This window comes from Taudactylus pleione, unplaced genomic scaffold (assembly GCF_031769625.1).
Source record: "Taudactylus pleione unplaced genomic scaffold, aTauple2 ptg000015l, whole genome shotgun sequence".
Lineage (NCBI taxonomy): Eukaryota > Metazoa > Chordata > Amphibia > Anura > Myobatrachidae > Taudactylus > Taudactylus pleione.
This window is the reverse complement of record NW_028284417.1, coordinates 5,275,280-5,300,913: the sequence shown is the minus strand read 5'-3', so window position 1 is coordinate 5,300,913 and position 25,634 is coordinate 5,275,280. Positions and strand designations below refer to the sequence as shown.

General features: G+C 46.1%; 1 protein-coding gene across 2 annotated transcripts in view; it reads right to left on the bottom strand.

Moving 5' to 3' along the window:
- KCNQ5 (potassium voltage-gated channel subfamily Q member 5) overlaps positions 1 to 25,634 on the bottom strand; it is a 791,832-nt gene that overhangs the window by 117,425 nt on the left and 648,773 nt on the right. For both annotated transcript variants that reach the window (XM_088471354.1, XM_088471348.1), the window contains exon 7: positions 18,733 to 18,828. In XM_088471354.1, coding sequence (XP_088327480.1) covers positions 18,733 to 18,828 — 96 coding nt within the window. The remainder of the gene's footprint in view (positions 1 to 18,732; positions 18,829 to 25,634) is intronic.

Sequence of the window (25,634 nt, the reverse complement as noted above, 5' to 3'; positions counted from 1 at the left end):
CATTATCAGGGGGCGATTACTACAGGGGGCACTAAAAGGGGGGATTACCACTGGGGGAACTACAAGGGGGGGGATTACTACAGAGGGCACTACCAGGGGGGATTACTACAGGGGGGGGGATTACTACAGGGAGCACTAAAAAGGGGGATTACCACTGGGGGAACTACCAGGGGAGGATTACTACAGGGGGCACTACCAGTGGGGGATTACTACAGGGGGCACTAAAAGGGGGGATTACTACTGGGGGTACTACCAGGGGGGGATTACTACTGGAGGCACTGAAAGGGGGGATTACCACTGGGGGCACTACCAGGAGGGATTACTACTGGGGGCACAACCAGGGGGAATTACTACTGGGGGCACTACCAGCTGCTGCCATTTCCCACACTAGGCTTATACTCGAGTCAGTAAGTTTTCCCATTTTTTTGGGTAAAAGTAGGTACCTCGGCTTATATTCGGGTCGACTTATACTCGAGTATATACGGTACGTAAATCTAAATGATAAATATACATCTCATTCGGGCTGACCTAAAAAGTTGTTGATGGTGATTTTCGAACATGGTTTGCCTTTGGGATGTCTCTCTCAGGGCCGTAACTAGGGTACAGCGACCAGTGCAATGACACAGGGCACTGCAGGGCGCGCTGTTTGGGCCTATTTATTATAATTATCACTTGTAGCTTCCTCTTCTTTTATCCCCAGCATCTCCTGGCCTCCCCATGAAGCCAAGGCCCTTTTTCAGGTGCACTATCTTATGTCCCTATTTAAAAAATGGGGGGCACCAATGCTCTCTCTGGCACAGGGCACGAAAAGTCTAGTTATGGCTCTGGTCTCTCTTCACTTCTCAGATTGCTGTCTGTTTCTTCTTCAGTATGAGTTAGATCAGAGTTATCACTTAAGGTCACAAAATTTGGACACTTTGGTACAGGAAATTCTTCACTATGTAAGACAGGCAGTTCAAATCCTGACTCTGGAAACCCGGCTGGTAAGTACCCTATCCCTCCCCTCCCCCCCCTAACCTTCCCTTAATGGTGCCTAACCCTAACCTCCCAAAGGGGGTGAACAACCCTAACCTACCCCCGGTGGTGACTAACCCCACCTTCCCACACCCTAGACCTAAAACTCAAAGGGGGGTGCCTAACCCTAACCTCCCCCCGGTGGTGCCTAACCCTAACTGCCCGATCCCGAGCCGCCACAGATACTTACCCGGATCCTTTGTTCGGGATTCCAGTGGCCGGGATGCCGACGCTGGTAGACTGATCCCATTCAGGTGGGAGGTTTCTGACATCGGTATTTCAATGTCCACCATCTCGTCCGCCGGCAAGGTAGAATAGTTAACTGTATATTTTGTTTTAGATGTATTCCTGTTAAGCGTAAATAGCAATCATTTAAATGGTTCTTCGATTCCCTCCAAATCATAGGAATTGCAAATGGCAGATGATGTGAACCATTTTTCCAGGCAGTGAGAAGCCTAACACATGATACATAGAATATATGCAGGGCCCAGTTCTTAGCCAGATCACCAACTTTACACCAAAGCAAAGTTCATAACATTTTTTTACAAGTGGCGTGAAATTTCCCCTCTGAGATTTGAAGGTTACTTCACCACACATATAACAGAAATTATCTGGATAATTTCAACACTTTCTTGGCATTATTGAAAATATTCTAACAACTAATACAACAAATACTCCTAACAGGCTCCTCTAAGGTGAGAGGCACTCAGGGGTCACAGGACAACGTGCTTAGCCCTGATTGGAGGAGCCCAACACACATGCTCCTCTGACCCAACCAGGGGGTCAGGGCTACACCGGCAAGTCAGACTGCATGGAGGAGGAGGAAGCTGCTGGAGGCTCCACATACAGGTGAGAGGGGAGAGTGGGGAGGGACTACAGACGGACATATTCTTTGTATGCCCCTGCCTGTCTGTCTGTGTGTGTATGACAGGCCAATATAAAAAAAGAAAAGTAACACACTATGCCTGATGGAAAAATTCTAATCACATATTTGAATTCAGATTTTAAAACTGCACTAGAGTTACTATTCAGTTTTTCTTGTGAAAAAAATCATGTTGACCAGTGTTATTTATATTATCCACAAGATTGCAATTAAAACTTTTTTGTCTCTTGGGTTCACCATAAATTCACCCTCCTCTTCGGAGACATCACCAACAATAGGAATCAGGTAATACTGTACTCTTTGGACAATACTACGATTAATTGTAGTAGATGCTATATTAGATGCATTTGTTAACACTGACATAGGTTTTGGGGATTGTGGGCCTGATTCTGACCCAGGTTGCGAGCGCTGTGCGCTTGCAACCGGGTCGATGGTGGGCCAGTGCGCATGCGCACGACGGAGCCGGCTCCATCGTGCGCATGCGCGAGACCCGGATAGCAACGGCACTCGGTCGCTCCGGGTCTCGTACCAAAGGGGGCGTGCTGTCGATGTTGAGTGACAGCACGCCCCCTTTGGTGGGCGGGCCGGGGGGGTGGCTGCCCAAATGGAGGCGTTCCCATGTGAACGCCTCCGTTTGGGGGCGGCCCCACTGACATCACGAGTGATGTCAGTGGGACAGACTTCGGCTCTGTTAGAGCCGAAATCTCTCTGGGACTTGCGGCAACGAGACCCTACCACAAGGGTCGCAAGCCCGATGGTCGCGATGGTCTTGACCATCACGACCATCTTCCTGGCCGCTCGCTATAGCTGTGGGTGGTCACCCACAGCTATGCGAGCGGCCAGGAGGCCGTTCTAGAAAACAATAGCCCGGCCCTGATTTAGAACGACTGCTCTGTCAGAGCGTCCGGCTCTGAATCAGGGCCTCTGTGCATAAACTATCTTGACAGCTGCATCATCCAATCCACACATGATGACATTTCCCCCTCATTACTACGTCCAGTAACAGAAAATGAGTAACCCTTCTTATTGTGTAACGGTAGATAAGAACATACCATGCAATCAGTTTTTACAATCCTTCTGAGAATTTTCTCCCTTCAGATTTTTCTCCCTTCAACATTTTCTCCCTTCAGATAATCTAAGGAAAACTGCAATATAGTATACTCTCTAATTTATACAGAATACGTGCATAATTTCACTCCCTTGGATTCCCCCCCTCCATGTGCGCACGGCGAAAAAGCGGGCATGGCCAGGTGCCACAAAGATCGTGGCCACTGGAAAATGGGGGTGTGTCAACATGACATGCCACCGTTTCTCTTCACTCTGGGAGCATTCCTTTTCATTCCATATGCACCTTAATGTTGTAGTGCCCAGTATGCAATGCCCCTAGTAGTAGTGCCCCTCTTGCAATGCCCACTGTAGTAGTGCTCCTTATGCAATGCACCATTGTAGTGCACATTATGCAGTGCCCCCAGTAGTGCCCCTTATGCAGTGCCCCCAGTAGAATATATAGTGCCCCCAGTAGTGCCCCTTATACAGTGTCCAATATATAGTGTCCCCAGTAGTGCCACCCAGTGCTTAAAGTGGTCCTAGAGAAGTGGTGGAACTCACCCTCCCCTCAGCGTTTTTTAAGAAAAGGGACAGCACGTGCGTGCCAAAAAAAGGGGCGTGGTCTTTTTTAAAAGAGGCATGGTCACATAATAGTATTCCCAATTCAAATTACGCCACACAGTAGCACAATCTTAATTCACTGCTGATACACATTACACCACATAGTAGTGTCCCTTATTCATGTATGACACACAGCAGTGCCCCTTTTACACAAAGCCCTCATTTGTGCCCCTTATACACAATGCCCACAGCAGTAGTGCCCCTTACACATAATGCCCCTTGTGCAGTGCCCACAGTAGTGGTAGTGCCCCTTATTCAGTGCCCACAGTAGTGGCAGTGCCCCTTATTCAATGCCCACAGTAGTGGTAATGCCCCTTATGCAGTTCCTCCAGTAGTGTTAGTGCCCCTTATGCAGTGCCCCCTGTAGTGGTAGTTCTCCTTATTCAGTGCCCACAGTAGTTGTAGTGCCCCTTATGCAGTGCCCCCAGTAGTGTTGCCCCTTATGAAGTTCCCCCAGTAGTGGTAGTGCCCCTTATGCAGTTCCCCCAGTTGTAGTAGTATCCCTTATGCAGTGCCCACAGTGGTAATGCCCCTTATGCAGTGCCCCTAGTAGTGCCCCTTATGCAGTGCCCACAGTGGTAGTGTCCTTTTTTCAGTAACCGCAGTAGTGGTGCCCCTTATTCAGTGCCTCCAGTAGTGGTGCCCCTTATGCAGTGCCCCAGGAGTAGTTCCCCCTGTAGAAGTAATGCCCCCCGTAGTAGTGCCAATAGTAATGTCCCCTGTAGTAGTGCCCCCAGTAGTAATGCCCCTGAGTAAATGCCCCCAGTAGTAGTGCTCCCAATAGTAATACCTCAGAGTAAATGCCCCCAGTAGTGCCCGCAGTAGTAATACCCCCGAGTAAATGCCTCCAGTAGTAGTGCCCTCAGTAGTAGTGCCAATAGTAATGCCCCCAAGTAAGTGCCCCCAGTAGTAATGCCCCCAATATGAATCTGTTTACGCGAAAAAAAAAATACTTGCCATAAGCCCCGCTCCCGCGTCTGCCCGGATGCCCGCTACTCGGAACTATGGGAGAGACATCATGACGTCTCTTCCACAGTGCACTGTGGGAGCTGGGAGACGGAGCTCAGGTGTGAGCTCCAGCCTCCGGCTGGTGCTGCGGGGAGGGGCCCAGGTGCCCGCTGCAAACAAAATCTCATCGGGCGCCCGGCATATGGAACCTCCTTGCGGCACCGGGCTAAGGTGGGTCGGAGGAGGCTGAACTGGTTCCATCTCCAATTAGAAGTGACAGAATGCAGTTCCACCCCATTCCAGCCCACTTTAACCTCTGGTGCCCCTTTTATAGTGCCCCCAGTAGTGCCCCTTATGCAGTGCCCCCAGTAGTGTCCTTTATGCAGTGCCCCTTATATAGTGCCCCTATACAGTGCCCAATATACAGTGCCCCCAGTAGTGTCCCTTATGCAGTCCCCTAGTAGTGCCCCTTATGCAGTGCCACTTATATAGTGCCCCTTATGCAGTGCCCAATATACAGTGCCCCCAGTAGTAGTGCCTTTTACACATAATATACGTAGACAGAGAAAATGACACTTACTTGAATCCCCGCTCCTATGCCCGCAGCTGTCTGCTCCTCTGTCCTCCCGCTCTGCACTATGGGAGAGAAGTCATGATGTCTTTCCCCTCACACAGTACAGGAGCTGGAGGGCGAAGCTCATGTGTGAGCTCCAGCCCGGCTTCGTCCCTGGGTGCAGCAGCCAATGAGAGTCTGTCTGACTCTGATTGGCTGCTAAAACATACACACTGCAGCCGGGTAGTACAAGTGTACTTCTTGGTGCTGGCAGCAGTGTATGTTTGTTTTACCTGGCGGCTGGCGGCGCCCAGGGCACACACCCCGTCCAACCCCCCTTAGTTATGCCGCTGACAATATGCGACCTAGAGCTGTGAAGTTGTCTACTTTATAACCTAATACTTGCATGTGTTCCAATAACCTACTGTTCTCTGCCATGAGAAGTAACTGGAAGTATAAAATGCATCTGCCACATACTGTAGCAGTTTGTACCAAGAAATATTCAGAATATCTGTAGAGGTTTGTATATGAATCATTTGCAAGTTAATACTATAAAAATATTATAATTTAAGTTTATGGAATACACAGGTACAAAAGTATAATTTGTAGTTATGTGAATGTAGTCTCTAAACTGTTTTGTTTAACTGTACATAGAATTACTGCCACGAGAGTAACTGTAGTCATAGCTGCCCATGTAACAGCAGCCATGGCATCTAAGCATAGAGGACCCAGGATCTAGAGGAGCACATGTGCATAGATGCTCTCTTTGGATTGACTGTATCTCCATTTATTTAGCAGTTACTTATGATAAAATAAATGTATGTGTATATACAGTATATGTACAGATAGAGCCAGAGACTAAGAAGAACATGTAATAAAATGATTGTTCTACGCCCTACACTACATACAATAGTGAATCATATAAATATGCAACAAATTCATAAATACAATCCAATCATAGTTAGGTCATATTGCACAAATCAGCATTATATTGTATTGAGCACACATCATAAATTGCTAATAGTAAGCATGTTCCGCAGATTAAGCTTGATGAAACACATAAACATAAAAACATTTTTTTCCAATCTTTATGTACAGTGCATTGATTGATACATGTGAAAATGATAACTGGACATTTTATATCAAATTATAAATGTTCTAATCTCTCTGTTTTTGCTGACTAGGAGCTGGCATGACGACCCTCTCTTAAAGTGAGCAAGATCTCTGGCACTCACATGATAAATTTATATATAGTTTATATACTGTACTTTAGGAAGGCAACAGGGAAAGTGGAGTGGTTGTTCTTCATTTATATACCTGAGCGCCATCTTTACTGAATATATACTGATAGCAACGACTTTGTGTAATGTGGTAATATACATATTGACTTTTCTGTAACAGACTATTTTTAAAACGTGTGATGCGTAAACTGGTGTAGCATATACGGCAATTAATAAGATATGTTTAAAAATAGGATAGAAGGTAAACCGTTCAGAGATATAGAGCAGTGTGCAGTCTCTTTCCCTGTTTTGTCTATGGTGACACCAGTAGATGCCCTTAGATAATTAAGCTTTAAATATCTGTGCTTGTTATAACACCAAAGGCTGGCATTTATATTTTGTAGGGCAATACATAAAACCCTTTGGGGCAGCTGTGATTATTAATGAAATATGCAGCCAAACAAATGATGTTACATAGCATTACTGGGCCCATGTTCTGAAAATTCCTAACAAATATAACTTACAAGATATACATTTATATGAATATAGTAATTCAGTAAACGTGAAGGAATAAAAACTATGAAGTGTAAGCAAATGATAATCGATAACTAAGCCAAGACAAAGATATAGAAAAATGCAAGACAGTTCTTTGTTTTCTCACTAAACAGTACATATAGATGAAGAGATTTTGAACAAAAGATAAATAACTCCACTGATTTATTGTGGATGATAACTCTATTAAGTGTTCTGTTAAATCATTTGAAAGTGACAACAGTAAATACACAAAAACTCTAAACAATCATAAAAAGATCTGTTTGGTGACATTTTCTCTTTCATTCCCTTAGAACTTATACCATGTAAGTAATGTTCTGTTTATTGGGAATTTTGGAATGTTTTACATTTACACAAAGGCATAAGAATGAATAATAAAGTAAACAGATCAAGGAAAAAAGTGATAAGAATAACAAATCAAATGGGAAATAACAATATATTAATTGTATCACATTTAGCATTGTTCATGTCATTTACAGGCCTACTACAGTCACATGAAGCTTTTAAAGACAAATTTAGCAATAGTAATTATGTAAATATGACAGTTTCATTTGTCTCTTAAAACATTATTTCACAACAAGATAATCAATTCAAAACACAATCATATATAATGTATATTTTGTTAGCATTGCCATCTATTATGATTTTGTTAGATGTTGTGTAAAATGTAATATAATTGAACATCGTTATTCAACATATGCTGTAAAATGTTATACTAACAAACACTGCTGTTCATTTTATCCGGAAAGGATTCTTCTGAGGCTGTTTTAGCATGGTGAGCAGTAATGTCTTTGATATTACTGTATCTATACATTACCTAACATACGACTAACATGAAAAAGCATACCTGTGCCTTACATGCATGGAGGCTGCTGAGCAAGTGTATTCAAGACCATCATGTGAGATGCTGTCTAAGGGGACCTTGATATACTACAAATTGACATGAACTTAATTATAATTAGAGATACTGGGTTTAGACTTTTGTAACTTAAAAGGTCAGAAAATGCTCAAAATCTGGTTAATGGTCAGAACTTCTACACTTTCCTCCAACACTTTACCAATCACCCCTCCTACTACCCCTACTCCACTCTTACACAGAAACCAGGTGAAAATCTCCATTATTGGAGAAACGCATCCACTTCTATGTCATCATCACCGCTAATCATGTCTGTGAGGGGGGCACTGAACATTAAGTTCACGCAAAGGTGGTTGTGAGTAGGGTTAGCTTGTTATGGTAAATGTATTCATTAACACATAAAAACACAGATTTATTTTGCATGTAAAAACAAAAAAATTAAAACAAGCAAGATGACCACCACCAAAGTACTAAACAACAGAAATTGAAATTGTAAATGATTAATGAAAATAAGCACAGACAGGGCGGGATGTACTAAACATCGTATCCGCGATGCGGTACATCCCGTCTGTCTTTGGGTACATACCGCAGTTCATTACTGCGGTATGTACCTAGAATATCGCAAAGGACAGCTCTCCCAATAAAAGCTGTCCTTTGCGATGGCTCCAGACAGAGGGGCTTCCGGGTTTAGCATGCGCAGAAGGACGCGAGCCACAGGGGTGCGTCCCGATAAGAAGCCCATAGCACCGGGACGAAGCATTTACTTTGTACATATGGGGAATGCGGTAAACCCCCCCGGAAACAGCAATTTCTAGGTTTTAACGCATTTTCCCCATTAATACATCCCGCCCAGAGTGAGAAATGCAGATAAGGTGTAGTATACAATTGGTATGGTAAATTTTCAAATATTGGGACATCTTCAGAGACACAAATTGGGACAGCACAGTTGATGTAGTGGATAGCATTACTGCCTAATTGCACTGCCTCGTAGCACTGAGGTTTTGATTCCCACCTAGGCCCCAAAAAATGAAAAATTGCTGGTAGGTTAACTGTTTTCTGACAAAAATATTAACCCTAGTGTATGTGAGTGTACCTGTGATAAAGAACTTAGGTCCTGATTCGCTAGGGCACTACTGAACGCAGATTCTCGATGTTTGGGAATCTGCGCAGGCGCAGGACACATTCTGTGAGTGTGCAGAATGGGTCCTGCTGACTCGCTCGCAGACTGGCAGCAGACTGTCAGTGATTGACAGTCTGCTGCCGTTTGTGGGCGGGGAGGGGCTGCGATGCCCTCCGTTTCGCCGCCGTTGTGGGGGAAGGAAGAAGCCAGGATCTCCATTGGCTGATGAAGATTTCCTGGCCTCTTCCTCTAAACTGCAGAGTCCAGCTGCGGGACCCCATTAGTCACCGCAGCTGGCCGATGGTACGCAGATTATCCGATGCAGCGTTGGACAATGCAGCTCAGATAAGTAATGCACAGGAGGTGTGATGCCTTCTGCTGCATTACCATATCTGCAAGGGTCGCAATTGCAAAGCTGCCTGCGGGCATACATCATATATCTATAGCCTGCATTCAGCTTTTCAATTACGATCCTTGCAGAATCAGGGTCTCATTCAGACCCGCTCGCGAGCGCAGGACGCTCGCGATCGGGTCGATGGTACCCAAATGCGCACGCGCACGACGGAGGGAGCTCCGCCGTGCGCATGCGCGAGACCCGGATAGCGACAGCCAAGCTGTCGCTCCGGATCTCGCACCAAAGGGGGCGTGCTGTCGATGGTGAGTGACAGCACGCCCCCTTTGGTGGGCGTGCCGGGGGCGTGGCTGCCAGACGGAGGCGTTCCCATGGATGTCAGTGAGGCGTTCACTAGTGATGTCAGTGGGAGTGCTTTTGGCTCTGATAGAGCCGAAATCACTCCAGGGCTTGCGGCAGAGAGACCCTACCGCAGGGTCTCGTCGCAAGCCCGATGGTCGCGATGGTCAAGACCATCATCATAGACGCTCGCATAAGCTGTGGGTGGTAACCCACAGCTATGCGAGCGTCCAAAAGGCCGCTCCAAATTTAACTAGGACGGCCCTGATTCAGAGCGAGCGCTCTGGTCAGAGCGTCCTGCTCTGAATCAGGGCCTCAGGCCCTTAGATTGTAAGCTCCACTGGTGCAGGAACTGATGTAATTGACTAAAGATTTATCTATAAAGCATTGCGGAATAGGTGTGCATTGTATAAATAACTGGTAATAAATAAATAACTATGCAGGAAAACTTAAACACTTACTTAACTTCATATTTTTGCAGACTAAACTCACATAACTGGGGTGTCACTGCAAGAAAATGCTGAAAAAAAAATAAAAATGATAAGTAACCCAAAATGATAAGCCAAAACATCTGTACTGTGCGTGCTGGAAATCGTTCTGCCTGTGCCGCCATACCACACAGACGCACAGCGAAGTGTACAGAATGAGTTCGCTATTTGTTGCTTACTGTGTCTTTTTTGGGGGAATTGTGTTACCAGTGGCGGAACTAGCGGCGGTGCAGTCGGTGGCTTGCATTGGGGCCTGCTGCATACTTGCCTACTTTTGAAAGTTAGTTTCAGGGAGATTGTAAAATGCGGAATGTGACGCGCTGTTAATGGGGCATGTCATGCTCTGCTCAAAGGTTGTGTCTAACCACCTGTGGGAGTATCTATTGACACTCAGGGTGTTTCCTGCAGTGAACTAGGAGACTCCCGCAGGATAGGTAAGTATGCTCCTTACCGATACAGTGTCTAGAATATACCCCACAGTGCCCAGAAGGCGCAGAACCCCCACAGCCATACAGTGCTCAGCAAACACCCCCATACCCAAAATGTTCAGTATACACCCTCCCATACTTACACTCAGCATACACCCCCCATACCCATACAGTAATCACCAGGCATCCTTCCATACCAACACAGTGCCCAGCTTGCACCCCCTCCATACCCACACAGTGCTCAGTATACACACCCCATACCAACATCAGTATACACACCCCATACCAACACAGTGCCCAGTATGTATCCCCACGTATACCATACAGTGCCCAGCATGCACACCCCCATACCCATACAGTGCCCAGCATGCACACCCCATGCCAACAGTGCCCAGTATATACCCCCACATATACCATACAGTGCCCAGCATACATACCCACACAGTGCCCAACATGCACACCCCATACCCATACAGTGCCCAGCGTGCACACCCCATAACCACACTGACACAGTAGCCATCATACACCCCCGTACAGTGATCAACATACACCCCCTATACCCACAAACTCAAAGTGCCCAGCATACAGCCCCCCTACCCATACAGTACCACCATGCACCCACATACATAGTGCCAGACACACACACATACAGGACAGTAATACATTACTATTCTATACCTGTAGCACAGCCACACAGCATCTGTCATGGCCCTGTGTCCAGCAGCAGAGAGCAGGGATAACTAGAGGAGTGAGTAAATACTGCCCTCACTGCAGAAGGGTGGCAGCCATGTTGATGAAGCTCTACAATTCCGGACACCTCTTTCATATGCTCTCAACCTGGTGGCCAACGGCTACAATTACAGCTAGAGAAGGTGCTCTACAATTGCTGACAGCAGAGGAATGCGGGGGATTTAATTAAGTTTCCGGGGCATCGGGAGATTGTGCCTTGTTCCGGGAGTCTCCCGCAGGAATCGGGAGGGTAGGCAGGTATGGCCTGCTGTGGTGCAGGGGCCCATATCCGCTGCACCCGCCACCAGTGTCCCCAGGACCCACAGAATTTAAGTGTAGTGCAGACCGAAGTGAGAGCGGTCCGCACTACAGAGTAACAAATACACCGTCGCTAGTGGCGGCTGTGTGTTATAGCAGCCAATGAGAGTCTGACAGACTCTCATTGGCTGCTGAGTCCATGGAGGGAGCCGACTGGAGCTCACTCATGAAGTCCGCCTTCCGGCTTCCCCTGCAGCAAGTGATGGGGAAGACGTCACGACGTCTCTCCCATAGTGCAGAGCGGGCCGGGAGGAGCGGACAACGACGGTCGTGGCAGGAGTGGCAAGGTAAGTTGTGTGGGTTTTTTTTGTGTGTATGTGTAAGGGGCACAGGCACTGCATAGGGGAGGCCCCTACGGTGGGCACTGTATATGGGGGGTGGCCGTTACTAGGGGCACTGTATAGGGGGGGCGCTACTGGGGGCACTGTATGGGGGGGTGGCACTACTGGCGGCACTGTATAGAGGGGGTTGCCACTACTGGGCCACTGTATAGGGAGGACTACTACTTGGGGCAATGCATAGGGGGGACTACTAATGGAGGCAATGCACAGGGGGGACTTCTACTTGGGGCACTGCATAGGGGGGACTACTACTGGAGGCAATGCATAGGGGGACTACTACTGGGGGCACTGCATAGTGGGGACCACTTCTGGGGGCACTGTATAAGGGGCACTACGTGGGACACTGCATAGGGGGGACCACTTCTGTGGGACTGTATAAGGCGTACTATTTGGGACACTGCATAGGGGGACCACTACTGGGGGCACTGTATATGGGGCACTACTGGGGGCACTGCAGAGGGGGGCCCAAAGCATATTCTTGCACCTGGGCCCACCACTCTCTAGTTCTACCACTGTGTGTCACTATAATCACAATCCACAGGATAAGTCTTGTCCTAAGTCATTGCACAGGCTGACATTGACTTAGGCATCTATATATGAAGCAAAAATAGTATTAGTTATTTATTCTGCGAAAACGCCAGAGACAGGTACTATCCCTGTTTCTTACAATTTATCAGTTAACCCCTGATGAAGGCACAGGTTCTGTGGTGATGATAACCTAATTTGCACCACTTTTCGCTGTCCTCGTAGACCTGTATGGGGATGGAGGCCTGAACCAATGTAACAAGCAGTGGAAAACTCAGGTTGGCATTAGCTATACCTGGCAACGGGACACAGTGAAGTTGGAGAGGCTTCTCTTTATCCCCACCAGGTCCACTAACTTTGGGCCTGATTCAGACCCGCTCGCGAGTGCATAGTGCTCGCAAGCGGATTGATTTTTGTCCCCTGCGCATGCGCCACCTCCGGCGGACGCATGCGTGAGACATAGTGAGTGACGGCAGCTCCATCGCTCCGGGGCTCACTACAAGACGGGGCGGCTGTCGATGTTGACAGCTCACCCCGTTTTGTAGGCGGGGAGGGGGGTTGGCTGCACAAACTCAGGCATTCCCTTAGGAATGCCTGCCGTTTGTGGGCGGCCCTACTGACATCACTCGTGATGTCAGTAGTGGACTTCCTGCTCTTTTAGACCCTTCCGCATGGTCTCAACGCAAGCCCGATGGTCGCAATAATCGCGACCATCGCCAGGCCGCTCGCACTAGCTGTGGGTGGTCACCCACAGCTTTGCGAGCGGCCTGGAGGCTGAAACTTAAAAAAAAAAAAACGCCCTGATTCAGAACGTGCGCTCGCAAATAGCGAGCGCCTCTAAATCAGGCCCTATGTGCATACACAACTGTTGGCCAGGCATATGCATATTACTTGTCCCTTTCGTCGGCATCATTAGGCTACCAGTGAACAGGAAAACCTCCTCATGGAGCTTCCTACAAGCTGTACATTATTCTGTGTCTCTGTGATAAGTGACCATATAGAACATTAATTACTGCAGCACTATAGACCCCTTATTCTCCACAGCATATAGCTAAATCAATGCATTTTTAGTTATTAAGTTGATGTCAATACAATATATTAAATTTTACACAACATGAAATACAAAATATTGGTTGATTGCTTTTCTTTAAACAGAGACTTTCCTTATATCTCTTAAAAAAAATCAAGAAAAATATGATTGCAGGAACATTTTATATTATCTTTCTGTTTGCTGTGTACATTTTATGACCAGTATTTCCGTTTGATATCACTTCAAATAATATACACTTTGCATTTTTAAACTCCATACAATCTACTGAACATACAGTACATATATGGCAAAGTGAATGAAATTGATTATTGCAAGATAGGACATTGAAGGGTAAATTTACTAAAGTGAGAGATTTTAGTAGTGGAGATGTTGCCCATAGCAACCAATCAGATTCTAGCTATTATGTTTTATTAGGTGCTAGTTAAGTGTTAAGTAGAATCTGATTGGTTGCTACGGGCAACATCTCCACTTCTAAAAAATCTCACTTTAGTAAATATATCCCAGTAAAAACAAGGGGTCCTAATTATTACGTCCTTTGGTCCTGGTAGTTTCCTCATGATTACCACTTGAATAAGTAACAAGGGTATTACAGTATTAAGCATGTAATGCAGGTGATATTGCAAACATCTCCTGTGTTACTGTGAGAATCGGAGCATACAATGCATGGGGACATTGCGGTTGTGCTATTTATCAAGCTCCGAAAACTAAAACTTTTTGGAGCTTAGCTAAAGTTATATTCAGTCCTTGAGATGGCATGAGATGGCGTTACCTCACCCTTTCATATAACGTCACCGCCCAGGAACACCAAATATATTTTGAAAACATTTCTGTGATCGTGTGTCTCCCGTGCTCTTCAATCGCAACTCCGACTCTGGGCCTGTTTCAGAGATGTACGTTTATGCCAACGCAACTGTGAATTTGAACGCAGTGGTTGTGCAATAATAAGCAAATGTCACAGTCGTCTGGATTTGTATTGAGACGCCCACCGGTGGCTTCACAAGTTTAAGCGACTGTGTACAAAGGTGCAGCATCGGTCGATAATCAGGCTTCTGAGTAACCCTATGGTCACGCATAATGGCCACAGGGGTTGCGACACTAGGGCCAGCTTTACTACATACAGGACCACTAACCATCAGCTGTCTTCTCCAGAGCCGGCTTCATTACCCCTACCTGCCAATCTCTGCTCCTATTTGCGTGAAGACTAGTGACAAGAAGGAATTGAGCTCTGTCATATTTGTCAAGTTGTTAATAAAGTTTGAAAATTAAATATCTGAACCGGAACAGAAGACCAGAGGTGAGAGTCCATTGGAGGACAGGTTTCACACTTTCGTAGAAGTTAATCATGGAGGCAGAATGTGTCTCTGCTGTCACAGCCAGGGGATGACTTTACATTCACTCTCCTCAGCGGAGCTATTTTTAGTAGCCACCTTCTGCTTTGCAGCAATAACAGGCACAGCAGGTGCAGATTCTTCTCCATAAGTGAACTTTTAGTATATGGAGCCCAATGTGTGATAGGTCACAGAGTAAAGCCTGATTGGGTGGGCATGTACGAGTGTACAGTAAGCAAACTGCATATGGTTTCCCTAAGTAATAAGTTTGGAGAGCTGCTTGTATGACTGAGAGAGAGAGCAGGCTGCAAAGCGGACTTTTAAATGTGATTAAGGAATGCCATGTGAATTATTAATTGATGCATGTAACTTGGACAAGTAGTTAAACATGATCATTACAGAGCACAACCGATTCTGACCCTACTGAGATGCCCACTGGCAGCAGCATTAATACGTCTTGTTGCATATTTAGAGTTGCACCATCGGACGCAACATTAAAGCCTGCCCCATTCCTATGGAATGTGCAAATCGTTGTCTGAACATGGTGTACTGTCTCAGTGCTACTGTGTCCTGAGACGTAATCGCTGTCAGTGACACACCCGCGACACGACCACATCTGGCTAGCCACCCCCATGTTACCTCCTAGGAACTCCCACAGAAATCCCCAGCTCTTGCGTCCAAAATTATTCAGTGTCTTCCGGCAGTAACCATCGGGACACATGCGCAGCGTGACTCACACGCATGTGCAGACTGAAGACAATACGACAACGCGGCTGCTTTGTTCCAAATTCTGAATCAGCCCCACGCTGTGTAGATTAACCGGGATGTAGTTATGAGACCGGCTGGTTGCATGCTACAGAGCCTTTTCTGTTGAGGACAAACGTGAGGACGTGGACAAAGACTTGTACATGTTTGACTCAAATCACTGATAGAGTGACATTACTGTGTTCATTTTGGTACTGCTCACTTCAAAAATTGTTCATGTATTACTGAACCAAGGTGTAAACATCTAAAATGAAACTGTTTACTTAAAAAAATGTAATAAAAAAATTCTATTTAAATCCAAAAAAATCAGATTTCTTTTAATTTTTTTTTCAAAAATCCGGTTTTTATGCAACCTTGCTTCCAATGCCCGTGAACACAACAACACTGCCGGTGGTTCTAAACAATCCATCATAGGTGGCTCATCACAATCACCATCAACACTTGCACCTGCCTATGGCAGGTGCAGTATCTCCTTCTGAGCTCTGGCTAAGCATGGCCTCTGTGGCTGCGGTCGTGCTTCTGAGAATGCAGCCAACTACACTGACACGCCCATGACACTCCTATAACACGCCCATGAGACGACCTATCTTTGAGTTCACTTCAAGCCACCCCCCAGTCACCACCCAGAAATGACTATGGTTTTGCCTCCTCATTCCTAAGTCCAGTACACAACATCATATTTCTGCGTAAGGGAACCCATGGGCCGTAGGGATTTTCAGGACTCTTCGTGCATGTGCAGTAGCAAATAATTGCTAAACTGCGCAAACATTGGCATTGCATGCACATCTGAATCAGGCCCTGAGTTTAATTGTGGGAGTCTGCAACCTCTGTCACTGTGAAATGGTAACGGGGCTGCAGGTACTAGGAGCAATGTCATGATTAGGGCCACCAAGACGTATCTCAGGCTCTTAATTGGGCGCTTATTGGAATCCCCTTGTCAGTGTATGAACCCCTCCTTCCAGTGCTGCCCAAAACACAAGGGAAAGCCAGGGCTATGTGCATTCTAAAAAAAAGTGCAATTGTGCAGAACAATAGAAAGCAATTAGTCCACACAGTCACATTCCCCCTACCATAATAATCTCAGAAGTGGTGATGGATTATGATGGATTACCCACTCCTCACCCTTCTTGATACACCTGGACCTGGTCATGATGTGAGGAGGTGAATGGAGACTATAAAAGCCACAGGATAAGTTAGATAGTGGAAGGAGCAGAGGGCCTGATTCAGAGCCGGACGCTATTTGCGCTCGCTCATTCAGAAAAAGGGGCCGGCTATTTAAATTGAGCGCTCGCTCTTTGCGGTCTGTTGACGCCTCTATGTCTGAGCGAGCGAACGAAACATGCGCTCCCTATTTTGTAAAGACGCCCCCTGGCTGCTCGCATCCTACGTCATCTCCGCTATTTATTAGATTAATCGAGTACATCGAAAGGCGTCTGAACTGCTCGCAGTGCTTGTGGTTAGATATTCCTACCGCAATCATGCGAACAGTTCAGGCTAAGAGACAACCAAGTGTTATGGCCGATGCACATCCTTAAAACGCCCGTTTTGACCGTTTGGCACGCCTGCGTTCGGATCTCCACTCCCCGTTTTCAAGCACCTTCCCCTGTTACCACCCACAAACGCCTCATCCTGTCACTCAAATTAGCAGACACTCGCTATTTTGCGAACACACGATTTCCGACCGCACTGACTGGTTGGCGCATGCGCATTACGACCCATACGCATGCGCAGATGTGCGAACATCGCTCGGAGCGAACGAGCAGCCGCTTACGAGCGGCTCTGAATCAGGCCCAGAGTCCTCATCAGCACTTTTGTCACAAAAATGCAATAAACATTTACATATTGGAAATTTCATACAACTACTCAAATAAGTACAGCTAGTATTTACAAAATATCATAAATATGTTTTCCACCTTGTTTAATAAAAAAATTAAGTATATATAAGTTTGTATTATTTTATTATGTATAATTTAATGCACATACTGTGGTTAGAATTGATCAAACAGCAATTTAAACAAATTGATGCTTTTTGGTGTGATTTTACAAAAAGTTTCAAATCACTGAATAGATAAAAAAATGGGGTGCACCGATATTAATTTAATATAACAGGGCACTTATATAATTTTAATTGATTAAGGGGGCACAGAAATAATTTTTATTTTATAAGGGGCACACCTTAGTTGTAATCTATATGGGTCACTTTTTGATTTAACCAGTTGTTATCAAGAACCTTTTGTGCAAAGGCCCAAAGGTATGTTTGGGCTCCCCCAATCTAGAATAGCATTGGTTCCCTATAATCTTCATGCAGTATGGCTTTAAGCATGTGTGATTTAGGGATTTGTAATTGTCGTATATCATAGGTAGGTTTCGTTTTAACCCTTAAAACTGCTAAATAATAAATACAAAATGAACAGCGATGTACAGTGATTGCAGAAAACCCAGCCTCTGATGAATGTATTCTTGAGTGCTATGCAAATGTATGCGTTAAAGAAGGAAAACACAGAAAAAATGTAGACAGCAAGCAACAATGAGGCAACTATAAAGCTTTGTAATCATAGTACCAGCTGGAACCACATAGTATAAAGGGAACAATGCATACACTTACCACACCACTGATAAATTTACCATGTACTATGGGCCTGAGTCATTACGGATCGCAACTGCACTGCGAAAATATGCTAATGTCTGCGATCGCTATGCTGTCGCAGCACAACACAAGGACACTTCCCCTTACTCACATCTGTAATACTTTGCAAGTCTGCAAAACCATCGGTAACATCGAAGCCTCGTGCACAGTGAGACCTCAAGCTGCGTATGCCATCGCAATGGCTAATTTATGCACACCCCTGTAATGGCGTTCAAACGCACTGGCACGTCTGCGTTTGGCCGACCACCCCCCGTCACCAACCCTAAACGGTCACTTCCTGTCAATCAGTCTGCGATAGGTCTGCGTGACCTCTGCGATCGCAGTGCGATGCATAAGCATGTGCAGAACGCAACAATCGCCCGTCTGCAGTTGCGATCGGTAATGAATCTGGCCCTATGTCCAAACATTTTATTATCACTTTAATAACAGAGATTATTGTCCTGCAATTAACAAAATTAGTTAATTAATTTGTATTAACATATAGCTTTACAACACAGGTTCAAAACCATAACAATATAATCTTGTTAAAAAAATAGAAGATTGACACATAAGATATAGTAAATACACATTTTAGCACTGTTGAAATTTGAGATGTCTCAGCTCTCACCTGAATTAAACTAGCTGCGGGATTTCTCCTTTTTTCAAAGTGCTTCTGACGATGTTGTTCCTGAACTTTTAACGCAAATCCTGAACCGAGAATGCCCTGTAATGTAAGTTGTTAATTGGTTTTATACCACAAACAATGTCTTGCACATTTTTGTATTAGAAAAGAGCAGATAATGAGCACTGGTAGGTGCATACATAATAGCAATAGTAAACCACCTTAACTAGATATTACCTTGCTGAGAAGACCCTGAGGAGGAGAGACATCGGAAGATCTCTTCTATGTGCAGATGTACAAGTGGGGAAATGTAATGCAAGGCTTTACTGTACATACTACATCCTAAACTAATAGGTATAGTACAGGCAGTAATATTATGAGGCAGCTTGAACCAGTAAATAACTGGCTTGGGTGCCTTCCTCCGGGATACAATACCCCCAATGACTACCAGCAGAAATAAACAGGTGGCACTCCAAGGCTTGTAATAGGTGATGTATTTCAAATCAACGTTATGGGGTCGTTCACCCCTTCATCAGGACATGGTTTTATATATATATATATATATATATATATATACATATATACATACACGCACACACAGTATTATTTCAGCTTTAACATTGTCAATGGTGCAAAATTCCAGAGACAGTGTAGGTCCTTGCACTTTGCAATGCTAGACACAATAATGATTAAACTAGGGGTGAGCGGGTTCGGATTTCTGAAATCCGAACCCCCCGAGCCCCCCCGATCCGAGGCCGATCCGAGTCAGGCTCGACTTTATTTTCCGCCTGACTCGGATCTGAAATCGAGGCAAAACGTCATCATCCCGCCTTCCGGGTCTCGCGGGTTTTGGATTCTATATACGATAACCGCGTCGGTGCCATTTTCTCACTCGGCTGTGGACAGTGAAGAGGAAGGGTGGGAGTTAGGGCTGGCTAGGCTGTGTAGTGTAGTGCAGTGTAGTGTTGTGCTGTGCTGCGCTGTGCTGCTGTTGTCCATAGGGGCTGTGTCCACTCCTCCAAAGTCCATAGGGGCTGGCTGTGTTGTGCTGTGCTGCTGTTGTCCATAGGGGCTGTGTCCACTCCTCCAAAGTCCATAGGGGCTGGCTGTGTTGTACTGTGCTGCTGTTGTCCATAGGGGCTGTGTCCACTCCTCCAAAGTCCATAGGGGCTGGCTGGACTGTGTTGTGCAGTCAGTTGTCCATAGGGGCTGTGTCCACTCCAAAGTCCTGTGCAGTGTCCCAGTCCTAAAGGGGTGCTGTAGTGTTGTCGAGGGGGTGCTCTGTCCATCACGGGTGCTCACCCAGAGTGCAAAAAAAAATAATCTTTTTTCTGTGTTTGTGAATTGTGTGCGCAGTAGCCGCACGTGCATCAACAAAGTAGCGCCAAGCGTGCGCCTGTTTCATAAGTAAAGGGCCGGCTGGCTTGACCGTTAAAGGGTGCTGTAACCCCCAAAGTGCACTCCAAACCAAATAAAAATTTTTTTTCTGTGTTTGTGAATTGTGTGCACTGTGGCTGCACGTGCATCAACAAAGGAGCAGCGCCAAGCGTGCGCCTGTGTCCCATAAGTAAAGAGCTGGCTGGCTCATTTCTTAAAGGGTGATGTAACCCACAAAGTGCACTAGTCTCCAACAAAAATAAAAAATTATTTTCTGTGTTTGTGTGCGCCGCACGTATATATCAATATAACATAAATGGAGGACCAAACTTTCTCCGATAAAAATAAAATAGGGAAAGATCAAGAACCACTTCCTCCTAGTGCTGAAGCTGCTGCCACTAGTCATGACATAGACGATAACATGCCATCAACGTCGTCTGCCAAGGCCGATGCCCAATGTCATAGTAGACGGCACATACAATCCCAAATGACAAAGTTCAGGAAAATTACCTTAAAAAAAACATTTAAATCATCTGAAGAGAAACGTAAACTTGCCAATATGCCATTTACGACACGGTGGCAAGGAACGGTTAAGGTCTATCCCTATGTTCATGACTAGTGGTTCAGCTTCACATGACGATGGAAGCCCTCATCCCGCTAAAAAATCAAACGAGTTAAGCTGGCAAAAGCACAGCGAAGAACTGTGCATTCTAAGAAGATATCATAAATCCCCAAGGAGAGTCCAAGTGTGGTGGCGGTTGCGATGCCTGACCTTCCCAGTACTGGACGGGAAGAGGTGGCTCTTTCCACCATTTGCACGCCCTCTGCAAGTGGTGAAAGGAGCACCCACACTCCACTTGCTGATATGCAAATTGAAGATGTCACTGTTGAAGTACAACCGGTTGAGGATACTGGTGTAGCTGGCGCTGAGGAGGAAGTTGGCGAGGAGGATTCTGATGGTGATGTGGTTTGTTTAAATCAGGCTCCGGGGGAGACAGTTGTTGTCCGTGGGATGAAAAAGCCCATCACGGTCATGCCTGGGCAGAAGACCAAACATTCCACCTCTTTGGTCTGGAAATATTTCTATCCAAGTCCGGACAACAACTGTCTTGCCATATGTACCATATGTAAAGGTGAAATATGTAGGGGTAGGGACGTTAACCACCTAGGAACATCCTCCCTTATACGTCACCTGCAGCGCATTCATAAAAAGTTACTGTCAAGTTCAGAAACTTTGGCTAAGACCGTAAGCAGTCCAGGGACACCTAAATCCCTTTGTCCTGTTGTATCCAAGCGCCTGCAAACCACACCGTCAACTCCCTCCTCGTCAATTTCCTCCTTAGCCAGGATCGGAAGTAGTCCTGCAGGCCATGTCACTGGCATGACTGACTCTCCTATATGGGATTCCTCCGGAGGATCCTGCATTGCTACGCCTACAGCTGCCACTGCTGCTGTTGCTGCTGGGAGTCATTCATCATCCCAGAGAGGAAGTAGGAACACCACTACTTTTACTAAACAATTGACCCTCCAACAGTCCTTAGCGAGGAGGATGAAGTACAACAGCAGTCATCCTGAAGCAAAGCGTATAACTGAGGCCTTGACTGCTATGTTGGTGTTAGACGTGCGTCCAGTATCCGCCATTAGTGCAGTGGGATTTAGACAATTGATGGAGGTAGTGTGTCCCCGGTTCCAAATCCCGTCTAGATTCCACTTCACTAGGCAGGCGATACCGAGACTGTACAGAAACGTCAGAAAAAGTGTCCTCAGTGTCCTGAAAAATGCAGTTGTACCCAATGTCCACTTAACCACGGACATGTGGACAAGTGGAACAGGGCAGACTAAGGACTATATGACTGTGACAGCCCACTGGGTAGATGTATCACCTTACGCAGCAACAACAGCAGCGTCACCAGTAGCAGCATCTCAGAAACGCCAGCTAGTTCCAAGGCAGGCTACGCTGTGTATTACCGGTTTCAGTGAGAGGCACACCGCCGACAACCTCTTAGAGAAACTGAGGGAAATCATCGCCCAGTGGCTTACCCCACTTAGACTCTCCTGGGGATTTGTGATATCTGACAACTCCACCAATATTGTGCGGGCATTACATCTGGGCAAATTCCAGCACGTCCCATGTTTTGCTCACACAATAAACTTGGTGGTGCAGAATTTTCTGAAAAGCATCAGGGGTGTGCAGGAGATGCTTTGGGTGGCCCGAAAAATTTCTGCCCACTTTCGCCATTCAGCAACTGCGAGCCGAAGACTGGAGCGCCAGCAAACACTCTTGAACCTGCCCCGCCATCACCTGAAGCAAGAGGTTGTGACGCGGTGGAACTCAACCCTCTATATGCTTCAGAGGATGGAGGAGCAGCAAAAGGCCATTCAAGCCTATACATCCACCTATGACATAGGCAAAGGAGGGGGTATGCACCTGACTCAAGCGCAGTGGAGAATGATTTCCGTGTTCTGCAAAGTTCTCCAGCCCTTGCCACACGTGAAGTCAGTTCAGACACTGCCAGCTTGAGTCAGGTCATTCCCCTCATTAGGCTTTTGCAGAAGCAGCTGGAGAAACTGAAGGAGGAACTAAGATGGAGCGATTCCGCTCTTCATGTGGGACTTGTGGATGAAGCCGTTCATTCGCTTTGCCAGGATTCCAGGGTGGTCAATCTGTTGAAATCAGACCACTACATTTTGGCCACCGTGCTCGATCCTAGGTTTAAAGCCTATGTGGTGTCTTTTTTTCAGCCAACACAAGCCTGCAGAGGTGCAAAGACCTGCTAGTGAAAACACTGTCAGCTGAAGCGGAACGTGACACGTCAACAGCTCCTTCTTCATTTTCTTCCGCAACTGGGGCTCCCAGGAAAAAACTTAGGTATCCTAAGCAACCCGCTGGCGGTGATGCAGGGCAGGCAGGACCAAGTTTGGACATCTGGTCCGGACTGAAGGACCTGGCAACAATTTCTGACATGTCTACTGTCACTGCATATGATGCTGTTACCATTGACAGAATGGTGGAGGATTACATCGGTGACAGCATCCAAGTAGGCAGGTCAGACAGTCCGTACCTGTACTGGCAGGAAAAAGAGGCAATTTGGAGGCCCCTGTACAAACTGGCTCTATTTTACCTGAGTTGCCCCCCCTCCAGTGTGTACTCCGAAAGAGTGTTTAGTGCAGCCGGGAGCCTTGTCAGCGAAAGGCGTAGGAGGTTGCTTCCACAAAATGTGGAGAAGATGATGTTCATAAAAATGAATTATCAACTCTTCCAGGGAGACCAGCCTCAAGAACGTACAGAGGGACCTGTGGTGGTGGATTCCAGCGGGGACGAGTTAATATTCTGTGAGGATGAGGATGTACACAACACTGAAGAGGGTGAGGAATCGGTGGATGAGGAGGATGAGGACGACATCTTGCCTCCGTAGAGCCAGTTTGTGCAGGGACAGATTAATTGCCAGTTTGTTTTGTGGGGGCCCAAACGAACCAATCATTTCAGCCACAGTCGTGTGGCAGACCCTGGCGCTGAAATGATTGGTTTGTTAAAGTGTGCATGTCCTGTTTATACAACATAAGGGTGGGTGGGAGGTCCCAAGGACAATTCCATCTTGCTCCTCTTTTTTTTCTTTGCATTATGTACTGTTTGGGACCTAGTTTTTCAAACTGCCATCCTGTCTGCCACTGCAGTGTCACTCCTAGATGGGCCACGTGTTTGTGCTGCCCACTTGTGTCGCTTAGCATAGTCATCCAGCTACCTCGGTGCAATCTTTTGGACATAAAAACACTATTGTGAGGTGTGAGGTGTTCAGAATAGACTGGAAATGAGTGGAAATTAAGGTTATTGAGGTTAATAATAGCATAGGAAAACAAAAACCCACAAATTCTGTGATTTTAGCTGTTTTTATGCTTTTTTAGAAAATAAATACAGATCCAAAACACAAAACCCAGAACCCAAAACACGGAAGGGTGGTTTTGGCAAAACCAATCCAGATCCAAAACACGAAGAAAGATCCAGATCCAAAACCAAAACACAAAACACGAAAAGTGGCGGGTGCACACCCCTAAATTAAATCTAGCATATGATTGGACAAGACTTATTTCCACGTGAGCTGTGCCCCTGAAAGGGACAAACATTGGTGTAGCCTTTGCTGTATAGTGATGCTGCCATTTTATGTAATAATCAAATATTATACAAAATATATAATCTGATTGGAGTATAAATAACTGAGGAGCGTGCTTTGAAATCTTTCCAGTGGACTTCATATCAGTGCCATGTCGCTCTTCAGTTTAAGAAAGGTATAATGGGTATCAGGGCCGGATTAAGGATTGTGGGGGCCCCGGAGCAACTAAATTGTGGGGGCCCCCTCCAATAAAATTGACACCCCACCATCACTATGCCCCTTACCTTGCCCCACAGTGTAAAGTCAGAATGTTTTACAGAACATAACTCCAACACTATGGGGTCTATTTACTAAGCAGTGTTAGGAGACAGATTGAAAAGTGATAAGGTGCCAGCCAATCTACTACTGTCATTTTCCAAAAACAGCCTGTGAGATGATAGTTGGGAGCTGATTGGCTGGCACTTTATCACTTTATTTTCACTTTTCACTCTGTCTCCTAACACTGCTTTGTAAATAGACCCCTTGGAGGCATGTGGGGGGGACTGCCCATCCCGTCGTCCGACAGCACACACTCACCGCCAACTGCTGTCATCCACTGTCAGCCGCTGCTGCATATTCTGCATGCACAGAGCATACAGCGCAGAGCAGTATCCAGAGTTCTCTCATGAGCATCACGGACGTGATGTGTCACGTGATACTGGTGATAGGACTGTGGAGCCACTCTGCTCTGTATGCTCTGTGCATGCAGAATGCAGCCCTGCAGCCCCAGTACAAAAACAGGAGCCACCAGGCACCTGTTCTTGGCAATTGCAAGGTCAGACCGACCCTGTGTGGGGGCCCTTCTGGGTGTGGGGGACCCAGGGCGACCGCCCCTGTGGCCCCCCCTTAATCCAGCCCTGATGGGTATTTTCACTATTTTGCCTGTGATTTCCTATAATGGTTTTTAGATATTTGTACCAACCTACTCAGCTAACACAGTAAGAATGGGATGCATCATGTATTGCATATACTATGCAAGACATGCCACCCATTATCGCATGCATATCAGTGTTTATTAACGCCATATGCATGACTACTTATGCCAGGGACAGCTCTTCTGATAAAAGTTGTCCCTTGCAATGATAGGACTTCCGGGTTAATGACTTGTGGAGTAATATTATGCATGTTCGGCCCAAGAAGATGTATCCCTCTCCAGGAACTCATTGCGGAAAGAAGCCCATAGGCAACATCATCTATAGATTGCGTTGCCTATTGGGCACAAACTCCAGAAAGTTATGCTTTCCAAAGCCTGATGCATATGGGCACATCGCAGTCCCATGAATTCAATGGGGACTGCTGTTCCGACGATCCGCACTAGATATCTCCGATATCTGTTATAGACCATTTCAATACATATGATGAACCTTATGTATTCTGGTAAAC